Genomic DNA, 12,205 nt, shown 5'->3' with positions numbered 1-12,205 from the left:
AAGGCAGTTGGGAAAAACCCAGCAGAGAATGGACTTAATTTTATTTTTATTTTTCATTCATTTATTTATTTTGCCTTTCGTTCCTGGCAGCTGGTGGCCCGCCCCGATGTGGTGGAGATGCACGATGTGACGGCGCAGGATCCCAAGCTGCTAGTCCACTTGAAGGCCACCCGCAACTCGGTCCCCGTCCCCCGCCACTGGTGCTTCAAGCGCAAATATCTGCAGGGGAAGAGAGGGATCGAGAAGCCTCCGTTTGAGCTGCCGGAATTCATTAAGCGCACCGGGATCCAAGAGATGAGGGAAGCCCTACAGGAAAAGGTGTGGTAGGAAGCTTTGTTGTGTGTGTGCACACACACACACGCACACACGCACACACACGGAGCCGTTCCACAACTGCAGCCTGGCTGTTTGCACGAAAGGGAGAGACTCCCCGCGAAATAAATCCACAGCAAAATGAAAAGCATCCACAGAATAGGCAGCAGAGTTAGTCCTCGAGTTACGACCGCAGTTGAGCTCGAAAGGTCTGTCGCTAAGGGAAACGTCTGTTAAGCGACTTTTGCTCCACTTTACGGCCTGCCTGGCCACCGCCGCGACGCGAGTCACCGCAGTTGTGAAGTCAGCAACACGGTAGAGGCAGCCCTCGACTTAACGACCCCAATTTCTGTTGCTAAGTGAGACATTCGTTCAGCGAGCTTTGCCCCATTTTGCGGCCTTCCTGGCCGCGACGCGAATCACGGCAGCTGTGAAGTCAGCCACCCGCGGTTCTTCAGCGAATCCGGCTCTCCCGTTGACTCGGCTTGTCGGAAGGCCGCCAAAGGGGGGAACCGCGTGACCCTGGAAGCGTGGCGGGAAAAGCTCTCCAAATGGGGCAAAACTCACCTCGCAGAAGTCTCGGTTAACAACAGACGCGTCGGGCCCCATTGTGGCCGTAAGTCGAGGATTACGCGCAGCCGACGAAAGACTCGGGCACAGCCGCAACCGATCCCATGCTCCTGATTCTTCCCGCCCGACCCTTTCTCGCCGGCTGACTCTCCTGTGGCTGTTCCCTCCCTGTCCCTCCAGGAGGAGCAGAAAACCATGAAATCAAAAATGCGGGAGAAAGTCCGCCCGAAGATGGGCAAAATCGACATCGATTACCAGAAGCTGCACGACGCCTTCTTCAAGTGGCAGACGAAGCCCAAGCTGACCATTCACGGCGATTTGTACTACGAGGTGAGCAGGCCGCCCCTCCTTCCCTCCGCCGGACGGGAACGAGGCTAGCGGGGCGCTCCCCTTGCCGACTCCTTTCCCTTTCCTCCTCTTCCCCCCCCCCCAGGGCAAGGAGTTCGAGACGCGCCTGAAGGAGAAGAAGCCGGGAGATCTTTCGGATGAGCTGCGCATCGCCCTGGGGATGCCCGTGGGGCCGGTAAGTCGTCGGGAAGCCGCTAGCTCCGACAGGAACGGTGCTCATCCGTTTCTTAACCGAGGGAGTTGTCCGAAGACAGTTTCCGTGGCCAGCGTGGCTATTACGCCCAAGGCGCATGGAACGCTGTTACCTTCCCACCGAAGTGGTACCTATTTATCTACTCGCATTTGCCCTGCTTTCAAACAGTGAGGTGGGCAGGAGCGGGAGCAAGGGGCGGGAGCTCACCCGTCACGCAGGCAGTCGGGTCTCCACCGCTGAGCCGTCACGGCCTTTCATTAAAAAAATAAAAAAGACACCAAAACTGCATCAGTGACAAGCCCACGCGAAAAACGAGGGTGGATCATGTATTTAGAAAATTGATATCGATGCCCCCTGGCACATTTGCGACTCAAAGGCGGCCGACAGGACGTAAAAGCACAATATAAAAGAAATAGAAATAATGAAATAATCACACACACACACACACTCCCTCGCCCCACATTCCTACCAGCCATTTAATCTTGGCTTTATGCAGGCTGGCTGAGGAATTCCGGTTCTTAAAAGTTGCCGAGGTTAGCAAGCCCCGGTTTACAGCATTGTGGAGCAGAATATATATATATATATTTATTTAAATTCCATTTATATCCCGCCCTTCTCCGAAGACTCAGGGCGGCTTACAAGCTTAGCAGTAGCAATATGTCTGCTGTTGCCAATTGATTGGGTTTAGTCGATATTTTCTAGATTTCCAGATAGGATGATTGCAAAGAACACGGGGGCAGGAGATGAGGGGCATGGCGAGGCGTCCGTCACTAACACTCTCACTCTCTCTCTCTCTCTCTCTCTCTCTCTCTCTCTCTCTCTCTCTCCCTGTGTATGTGTGTTTGTGTGTCTCAAAGAACGCCCACAAAGTTCCTCCTCCGTGGCTGATCGCCATGCAGCGCTACGGCCCACCGCCTTCCTACCCCAACTTGAAAATCCCGGGTTTAAATTCTCCCATCCCAGAGGTGAGTTAAAAGCCTTCTAACCCCTTCAGCGCTTCCTCCCGTTCTTTCGAGGGTCACAACCAGCCTCGCAATCTGCAAAGCAACAAAAGAGGCGGGAATCTTGCTGCCTCAACCGCCAGCTGGCAGACCGTAGGAAGATTGTCGGTTAAAGGGAAAAAAATAAAAAAGAAATGGATTAGAGAAGGAACAATATCTTGCATTTATCAGGGGGTCCTCGGTGCTCCCCGAACTGGGTTGTTTTTTTGCAGACGTGTCATTACCCAAACTTAGGTAACGTCATCCGTGCATCCTCATGCAGCAGTGATGATGTTCCCTAGTTGGGTAAGGAAACGTCTGCGAGAAAAGGAGCTCAGGGAGCATCAAGGTCCCGTAATGTCTACATTTACGGCTGATTGGAAGCCCTTGACAGACTTTTTGCATTGCACTTAACGAATTGTCGTTTCTGTGAGGAGAAGAAAAACTGGATAATGGGGGGGAAAGTGAGCTTTTTTTCCAATTGTGCAGTAAGACATCACTTTGTTGTTTATTGGAAGTTTCCTCTTTGGATTTCTCTTTATTCTTTCAGCCCTTTGGCCTTTTTTAAAAAAAATTTCATTTGCTCTCTTTTTTTTTCTGCTTTTTTCCCGGTTTCTGTCCGTTTTTACGCCCTTTGTAAAATTTCCAGTGACAATTTCTAAAAGCAAAAAAAAAAAAAAAAAAAAGGAAAGACAATTCAATCGTTTTCTGCTGCGGGGTTACAAATGTATTCGCTCAAACTGGGCAATTCTGCTAAATCTCGGCCACGCTTCTCGACGCATCTTGCTTAAGAAGGTTGTGCGGAACGCAGAATCATGGCTAGTTTTAGGCGGCTGCCAAAGAACTAGCCCTGTGGCTTATTTTATTTTTTTTTTCCTACAGGGATGTTCGTTTGGATATCATGCCGGAGGCTGGGGTAAGCCACCTGTCGACGAGACAGGGAAGCCCCTGTACGGAGATGTCTTTGGGACCAACGCTACTGAATTCCAGGTATGCCTTTACAGCGGGGGTCTTCCAACGTGGCCCTTGGATGACTTGTGGACTTCAACTCCCAGAATTCCTCAGCCAAGTCATCCAAGGGCCACGTTGGAAGACCCTTGCTTGTAGACTTCAACTCCCAGAATTCCTCAGCCAGCCTGCCTGCCTGCCTAGCTGAGGAATTTTGGGAGTTGAAGTCCACAAGTCATCAAGGGGCCACGTTGGATGACCCCTGTTTTTGGACTTCAACTCCCAGAATTCCTCAGCCAGCCTGCCTGAATGAGGAATTCTGGGAGTTGAAGTCCATAAGTCATCAAAGGGCCACGTTGGAAGACGCTTGCTTGTAGACTTCAGCTCCCAGCTGTTAAGAGTGTCCCAGTCACAGTTCAGGCCTTCTGTATTATACTTTTTTTATTATACCAAATTGACATCCTCCTTCCCTCCCTCCCTTTTCTTCCTTCCTTCCTTCCTTCCTTCCTTCCTCCAATTCTTTTTCCTTCCTTGTTTTCTTCCTTTTTCCTTCCAATTCTTTTTCCTTCCTCCCTTTCTCTCTTTCAATTTCATTCCTTCTTTCCTCCCTCCCTCCACGTCCTTCCTTCCTTCCTTCCTATACTTTTTCCCTTCTTCCTTCCTCTCTCTCAATTTCCTTCCTTCCTTCCTTACTTCCAAAATTGACATCTTCCCTCCTTCCTTCCCTCCCTCCCTCCTTCTTTTCCTCCTTCCGTCTTTCTTTCCTTCCCTCCTTCCTTCCTTCCTTTTAATTCTTTTTCCTTCTTTCCTTCTTTCTTCCTTCCAATTCTTTTTCCCTCCTTCCTTTCTCTTTCAATTTCCTTCTTCCCTCCCTCCCTCAGGCCAAGGCCGAAGAAGAAGAGGTGGATCGGACCCCTTGGGGAGAACTGGAGCCTTCAGACGAAGAATCCTCGGAGGAGGAGGAAGACGAGGACAGCGACGAAGAGAAGCCGGACGAGACTGGCTTTATCACGCCAGCAGATAGGTCAGGCTCTCTCTGTAGTGGGGGGGGGATTTCCAAACAGGGGAGATGTGATGATAAAAGCATCCAAATCTCCATGGAAACCTATTGCTCAGAGTCAGGATGGTCCATAGGAAAACGTCGGACTGGGACTGGCTGCTGATCTACGAGCTGGATAAGAACCAGCAGCCTCCTCTCCCCCCCCCACTCCCCGAATCACCTGTCAGTTGAGCTTCAGAATTACAGAATAACCCGAGTTTGGGGAGGGACCCTGGAGATCTTCTAGTCCAACCTCCAGGTCAAGGCAAGGAGGCCTTATACCATCCCGGTCAAACGCTTGTCCGAAGCGGCCACAACTTCTAGTGGCAAGCCGTTCCGCTGGTTAACTGGTTCTTGCCTCCTTAGTTTCCAGGCCGGTCTTCCACCCGTGACGTCTCGCCCTGTTTCCTAGCAGCCTGTCGGGCAAATCGGGCGGCGACTAGAGCCGGCTGACTAGTTTCGGATTTGGTCCATTGTTTGATTTTTTTTATCCCCACCCCAAATAAATGACTTCGCTAACCAGGCCTCCTGGTTGACCCCAGTTAAAATTTTGTCCTGTGGTTCTGACCCCCCCCCTCTCCCTCCTCTTCCTCCCAGCGGCCTAATCACACCAGGGGGCTTCTCTTCGGTGCCCGCCGGCATGGAGACGCCGGAGCTGATTGAGCTGCGTAAGAAGAAGATCGAGGAAGCCATGGACGGGTAAATTGGCTTTTGATTCCCTTTCCCGCTCTCTTCACGTCCCGTCTCCCCTCGGGGGCCAGCAGACCGTCTTTGGCGGGGAGGAAGTTGGGTTTTGAGAACTCTTAGAACAGGGGCCCTCAACTTTTGGGCTACCAGGGACCGGTTCCGCGGAAAGACATTTTCCCACGGACCAGAGGCGGCGTGGTTTTTGCGTGCTGCCTGCATCCCACGGATGGGACTTTGCTTCGTTTGCGTGGCCCAGCTTCTGGCTTGCCACGGACCGGTGCTGGTCCACGGACCGGGGGCTTGGGGACCCCTGCTCTAGAGATTTAGCTAACTTCACACTTTGTGTTGGCCTTTCAAAGGAATAGCTTAGTAACTGCAAGATAACCCTTAAAGACACAACACAGGAGGGAAGAGCAATGAGGAGGCTAAAGGAAAACTTCAAGGGGGATAGGATAAGATGGGATGGGATAGAATGGAAATAGGTGTTCTGTACCAGCCTGCTACCGGCCCTGCAGAAAAGGCAGGGACAACCCCTTTACAAACGGCAAGAGGCTGGAATTATGCCTGCCAAATTTATTGCAACAAAAACAAACGGAACAAGACAAACCAAGAAACAGGAGCTTAAAGAAACATGAACTATCCGAGCGGTTGCCTTCAGCAAACCAGCCCTCCCCACACATTCCCCTTATATAGAGTTCAGGGTGTGGCTTCTCTCTGCCTCCTTCCGAGGAGCCCCATTGCCTTCCTCTGTTTACTCCTAATTGACTGCCTCCTGCGTCGGGCGTCCTTGAACAGGGCCAGCTGTGGGTCATCATCCACGCTGTCAGGCTCACACAGCTGGGTCTGCATCGTGACCAGATGAGAGGGGCCTTGCTGGGGGCTCTCATCAAGCTGTCCAATCCCCTCAGCAAGCTCTTCAACACCCCCCTCCTCCTCCTCTGAGTCGTCCGACCCAACTACCGAACCCACAGGCTGACCCTGAATCACAACACTAGGATAGGATAGGATAGGATAGAACAGAATAGCAATAGCACTTATTTTTTTTCATGTTCTTGCTGGCACTTGTTTCTAAATGTGCTTTGAAGTGCTCGATAAAAAATAAAAGGAAGGCAGGACTAGCAATAGCACTTAGACTTTTTAATATATATATATATATTTATTAGTTTTTTAGAATCACAAGCGCTTGATATTTTGTCAGCAACATGTTGTCTGGATTTCAATAACTAGCTTACCGATACATCCTAAGTTCCTTTCTCTCTACCTCGTTTTTTTCTAGCCAACGATAAAAGGTATCCCAGGTTCTAAAATAAATTGAGTCTTTTTTTCTCTCTTTCGTTTTCAACGTCAAATCTCTCCATTTCTGCACATTCTAAAAATTTTTTTTTTTAATTAAGACTTCCTCCGTTGGTAGATCTTCATTTTTTCCAATATGGAGCGAATACAGTTCTTGCTGCAGTTAATATTATGTAGAAATTAAACATATGCACTCTTTTCTCATGGTTTCCTGCAATTGTGACTAGCAAAAATAGTTCTGGCTTAAACTCTATAGGTTTTTTTCCGTCATTTTCTCTTCAACTTAGACTTATAAACCACTTCACGGTACTCTTAATTTTTTTCCCCTTTCCTTCCTGCTCGCTCTTACCTGCTCCAACAGCAGCGAGACGCCCCAGCTTTTCACGGTTCTGCCGGAGAAGCGGATGCCAACGGTCGGGGGTGCCATGATGGGGTCCACCCACATCTATGACATGGCCACGGTAAGGATTGGGTTGGTCTCTCCTTGGCTTAAGGTGGGCCCTAGAGACCCTTTTCTCCTTGCCCCTGAAGCCCTGCCAACTTCATCTGGTGGCATAGTAGGGCGTAAACTTCAAATTTCAACTTTCTACGGAATGCTGGGAATTGTAGTCTAGTTAGAATGTGGCTTTTGAGTCCTGGCCTTTGCGTCACAGGTCGCCCTCGACTTAACGACCCCAATTGTTGCTAAGTGAGAAATTTCTTAAAAGTCAGTTTTCCCCACGTTGCAACTTTTCCTGCCGCATTTCTGAAGTGAATCGCTGCAGTTGTTTGAGTTAGGAGCAGGGTTGTTAAGTCAATCTGGCTTCCTCCATTGACTCTGCTGGTCAGAAGGTTGCAAAAGGGGGAATCACAGGAGCCTGGGACGTTGCGACCGTCATTAATATGAGCCAATTGTCAAGCCACCCGAATGTAAAGTGGGGGAAACGGCCATGAGTCCTTTTTCTTCAGTGCCGTCGTAACTTCGAGCAGTCGCTAAACGGACGGCTGTAAGTCGAGAAGTACCCTTGTTAGCTGTGGGACACAGCTAGCCCTTGACTTACGATCCCTACTGAATTTCCGCTGCTAAGCTGATCGGTTTAATTCAGCTGCCGCTGATTTTTTATTGCTGTTTCGCCACGGTTGCTAAGTGAATCATGCAGTTGTTAAGTGACACGACCCCGGGACGCTACAACCGTCGTAAATACGTGCCGATCGCCAAGTGCTCGAATTTTGATCAGGTGACCATGGCAGGGGGGAGGTTTGCTGCAACGGTTGCAAGTGTGAAAACCGGTCGTAAGTCATTTTGTTCATTGCTGTCGTCACTTCGCACTGCCACTAAAAGAATGGCTGTAAGGCAAGCAGAGAAAACATTTATTTCCTTTTTTTTTGGGGATAAATTACACGCACGCTTCTAATTCAGCAGAGTGAACTCTTTAACACAGCCTTTGCTTGTTTTAACATTCACAATTCCAGAGGGATGGGATTACAAATCCCATAATTACCCACCCGGACTGTCAGTGCCCTTGACTTTCCAGTATATCCAGCTGCAAAGACAGAAACGCGTTTTCTTGGAATTAAGACGGAACAACATGCTAGTCACTCGTTTGATTTTATATCATCTACATCCTTCCAAATACACAATCTGGCTTCCCACACTAAGCCCTAACCCTGACTGAATAATAAAATAATAACTATACTCTCCCATTAAAGACGAAGGTTGGATTCCTTCAAGAAATGTTTCTCAACTGTGGCAGCTGGAAGATGAGTGGACTTCAACTCCCAGAATTCCCCAGCAAGCATCCTGGAGTTGAAGCCCACCCATCTTAAAGCACGCTGGCTGTGGGAGTCTGGGATTTGAAGTCGACTCATCTTAAAGCATGGCTGGCTGGGGGATTCTGGGAGTTGAAGTCCACCCATCTTAAAGCATGGCTGGCTGGGGGATTCTGGGAGTTGAAGTCCACCCATCTTAAAGCATGGCTGGCTGGGGGAATTCTGTGGGTTGAAGCCCACCCATCTTCAAGCTGTCACGGTTGAGAAACACTGCTGTGCTGTGAATTACAAACACTTCAATTTCACTGTCCTGTAACGTTGCTGGTTAAGCTAACCAGTTGCTTATGATTTTTGACACGGCTCCCAAAAATTTGTGTCTGCTGCTGCGAAGGCGCCATAGCTGCAGATCTGCCCTTTAAACTGCCCAGCAAACCATCGTCCGCTTAAAGGGGTCTTAGTGGGTCAGACCCGGCTTTTTTCTTCCTCCCTAATCTGACCCTTTCCCCGTCCCCCTGCCCAACTCCTTTCTCTCTCCCCCACAGGTCATGAGCCGCAAAGGGCCGGTCCCCGAAATCCAAGGGGTGGAGGTCGCCCTGGCGCCGGAGGAATTGGAACTCGATCCCATGGCTATGACCCAGAAGTACGAAGAGCACGTGAGGGAGCAGCAGGCCCAGGTGGAGAAGGAGGATTTCAGCGACATGGTGGCCGAGCACGCGGCCAAACAGAAGGTGAGGTGGATTTGAACGTCCCGAGATCAAACACAGGGAAAAAGGCTAACAGTTTTGTCTTCCAAAGCACCAGAAGGCAGGACAAAAATGTCCAGGGTGGAAGCTTGTTAAGGAGAGAAGCAACCTAGAACTAAGGAGAAATTCCCTAACCGTGAGAACTATTAACCCGTGGAACGGCTTGCCACCAGAAACTATGCTGCTCCATCGTTGGAGGCTTTTAAGAAGAGATTGGACAACCATTTGACCGGGATAGTATAAGGCTCCTGCTTTGAGCAGGGGGTTGGACTGGATGACCTCAAAGGTCCCTTCCAGGCCTAGGATTCCATCCTCTAGTAGCTATCAAAAGCTTGATCCGTAGCCTTCCCACCCTGCTCTGATCCTTGGACATGGGAAAATATTCAGTGAGAAAAGTCCCAAAATCCTTCCGAGGTAGGTCAAATGAGGACCCAGATTGTTGGGGGCAATAAGCTGACTTTGTAATAATGCCGCTTGGGGGCCCCCCGAAAGCCCTAATAAGCAGGCATATACATAGAATGAAGGCTATTGCTAAGCACATTGGTTTGTGCTTTAGATTGTAAGCCGCCCTGAGTCTTCGGAGAAAGGGCGGGAGATAAATGGGATTAAAATTTAAAAAAAAAATGCTGCTTCTGCTCTGTTGCTTCCCCAGGCGGCAGCGTCTTTTTTAAAAAATATTCAGGTTTAATTTATTTTTACGGAACCGTATTTGAAAGCCGTCGATGCGCTTCTATCGAATTCTGGTTCAATTTCTGCTCTTCCCGAAAGGTGGAGTTCCTAATGGGATGTAACGTAGCCTTATACGAACCTTTTCATTTCATTTTCGACGTATTGGAATCTCCCCAGCTCGACTCGTTTTAAAAGCAGTAATCAATAGTGACAGAATAAAAAAAAAAAACGTCCTTGGCCGTCAATCTTACAGCTTGGCACAGCCAGAAGCGGTTGGGCCCTTTGCCGCCAGGCGTGAACCTGTGGCCGCCTCAGTCTGGGCACTGGCTCCCCACTCCCTGTAACCCACCAAGGGTCCTGGGACCCTTCGAAATGCACCGCTCAAGTCACACGTTGCTATGCTCTTCAAATAAGCGCAAACGTGCTGGCCTCAACTGTTGGCATCTTCCCATTGCAGCGCACTGTTCCCAGGCAACTGCTGGTGGATAATTCAAAAGGGGAAAAAAATCATGCCACTTTTCCAGAGGGTTGTCCTAGCTTACAAGACTGTAAAAATTGTGTGTGTGTCTGTCTATTTATCATCTCTGTGTCTATTAGCTATCTAGCTATCTCTATATCCATCCATCCATCCACCATCTGTCTGCCTATTTATCATCTCTATGTGTATATATTATTTTGCTCTATCTGCCTGCCTATCTATCTATCTATCTATCTATCTATCTATCTATCTATCTATCTATCTATCTATCTATCTAATCTATCTACCTTGCTCTGCCTGCCTGCCTCTATCTGTCTGTCTTATCTATCTTTCTTTCTTTCTTTCTTTCTTTCTTTCTTTCTTTCTTTCTTTCTTTCTTTCTTTCTTTCTTTCTTTCTATCTATCTATCTATCTTATCTATCTACCTTGCTCTGCCTGCCTGCCTGTATCTATCTGTCTGTCTGTCTGTCTATCTGTCTGTCTATCATCTGTCTATCTTATCTATCTTGCTCTGCCTCTCTCTCTCTCTCTCTCTCTCTCTCTCTCTCTCTCTCTCTCTCCCATCTCTGTCTACTATCTTCTTTCTTTCCTATCCATCTTATTTATCCATCTATCTTTCCTATCCATCCATTCTATCCACCCATCTCATCCATTCATTCATCTATTAACCCATCCATCTCCCATCTATCCATCCATCTTCCAGTGATTCTCCACCATTTCTTCACCATGGACCCCCATTAAATAAATACCTTTTGTGGCCACAGAACCCACCCACCCCCAAGGCTTAATTCAAAATTTATATCGGGTTTTTTTTCCCCCCAAGTCTTCGTGGATCCCCTGTGACAACATCACGGCCTCCCCCGGGCTCTGCGGAACGCAGTGGTCTATTCCAGCCATCAAACCATCCTTCCGTGCAGCCCTTCCCTAGAAAATCAAAAGAGGGGGGTGGGTGGGGAGGTGGGACCTGGTGTATCTCACTCAGAAGAGCCAGGAGAAACCACTGTCAGGAAAACTGCTTCAATGTGCCCCCCTCCCATTATATTAATTAGAGTATCCCTCACGTTGTCTGGCCATCCTCTGGGCTCCCCCGGGTGAGACCGTGGGCCTTTGCTGGAAATCAAAGCGCCAAGCTTGAGAGTAGCTACTTTGCCGGTGAATGGAAGCCCACATGGCACCTGTTTCCAGGTGTATTAAGTCAATTCTTCGGCTAAGAGGAAGCAATAGCCCTGGGGGGGGGGGCGTCTTCCAACTTGGCCCTTTTAGGACTTGTGGACTTCCACCTCCCACCCACGCTGTGCCTGGCTGAGGAATTCTGGGAGTTGGAAGTCCACAAGTCCTAAAAGGGCCAAGTTGGAAGACCCCTGCAATAGCAGCTGAGGGCCCCAAAGGACGCTGGGAATATCTTCACACGGAAGCCCAGGACCGGAGATGCTCATGCTGGTCAAAGGCAGGTTGGTGGGCTAATTGGAGGGATTTGCGGATTCCCTGCTTATGGAAAATCGTCCATCCCTGACTAGCTGTCACAAACAAGCCCAACTTTATTTATGCATTTATTTATTTATCTGTTTGTTTTTGTTTTTCCCCTTTAGCAAAAGAAGCGGAAAGCGCAGCCCCAGGACAGCCGAGCTGGGGCCAAGAAGTACAAGGAATTCAAGTTTTAAAAAGCCGCCTCACTTTTTTTTCCTCCCTTGTTTTTTTTTTAAATAACACCTTGTCCGTCTCTCCCTGCCGCCTATTCTAAAAAATCTCCCCCGTTTTTTTTGTCGTTTTTTTTTTTTGGTTCATCTTTGTGTATTGGAGCTCAGAAACGGATTATTTTGTAAATAAAAGTCAGAGTACTCTGGAGATCTTGTTTTCCCCCCTTTATGAAAGGGAAAAACATCCCTCAGGAGCGTTTCTCAACCTGGTGAACTCTTAAGATAAGTGGAGTTGAAGTCCAACCCTCTTAAAGCGTGCTGGCTTGGGAATTCTGGGAATTGAAGCCCACCTATTCATAAAGCATGCTGGCTGGGGAATTCTGGGACTTGCAAGTCCACCTGTCTTCAAGGATGCTGGCTGGGGGATTCTGGGACTTGCAAGTCCACCTGTCTTCAAGGATGCTGGCTGGGGGGTTCTGGGACTTGCAAGTCCACCTGTCTTCAAGGATGCTGGCTGGGGGATTCTGGGACTTGCAAGTCCACCTGTCTTCAAGGATGC

General features: G+C 48.9%; 1 protein-coding gene across 2 annotated transcripts in view; it reads left to right on the top strand.

The window, feature by feature from the left end:
- Nucleotides 1-11,854, top strand: part of SF3B2 (splicing factor 3b subunit 2) — a 31,532-nt gene extending 19,678 nt beyond the window's left edge. For both annotated transcript variants that reach the window (XM_083374443.1, XM_083374442.1), the window contains 10 exons: nt 91-318; nt 1,063-1,212; nt 1,316-1,405; nt 2,281-2,388; nt 3,286-3,393; nt 4,233-4,375; nt 4,988-5,089; nt 6,732-6,831; nt 8,662-8,847; nt 11,599-11,854. In XM_083374443.1, the coding sequence (XP_083230569.1) occupies nt 91-318; nt 1,063-1,212; nt 1,316-1,405; nt 2,281-2,388; nt 3,286-3,393; nt 4,233-4,375; nt 4,988-5,089; nt 6,732-6,831; nt 8,662-8,847; nt 11,599-11,670 (1,287 nt within the window). In that variant the 3' untranslated portion in view covers nt 11,671-11,854. The remainder of the gene's footprint in view (nt 1-90; nt 319-1,062; nt 1,213-1,315; nt 1,406-2,280; nt 2,389-3,285; nt 3,394-4,232; nt 4,376-4,987; nt 5,090-6,731; nt 6,832-8,661; nt 8,848-11,598) is intronic.
- The last annotated feature ends 351 nt before the right edge of the window (nt 11,855-12,205 follow it).

This window comes from Vipera ursinii (assembly GCF_947247035.1).
Source record: "Vipera ursinii genome assembly, chromosome: 15".
Lineage (NCBI taxonomy): Eukaryota > Metazoa > Chordata > Lepidosauria > Squamata > Viperidae > Vipera > Vipera ursinii.
This window is presented reverse-complemented; position numbering and strand designations above follow the sequence as displayed.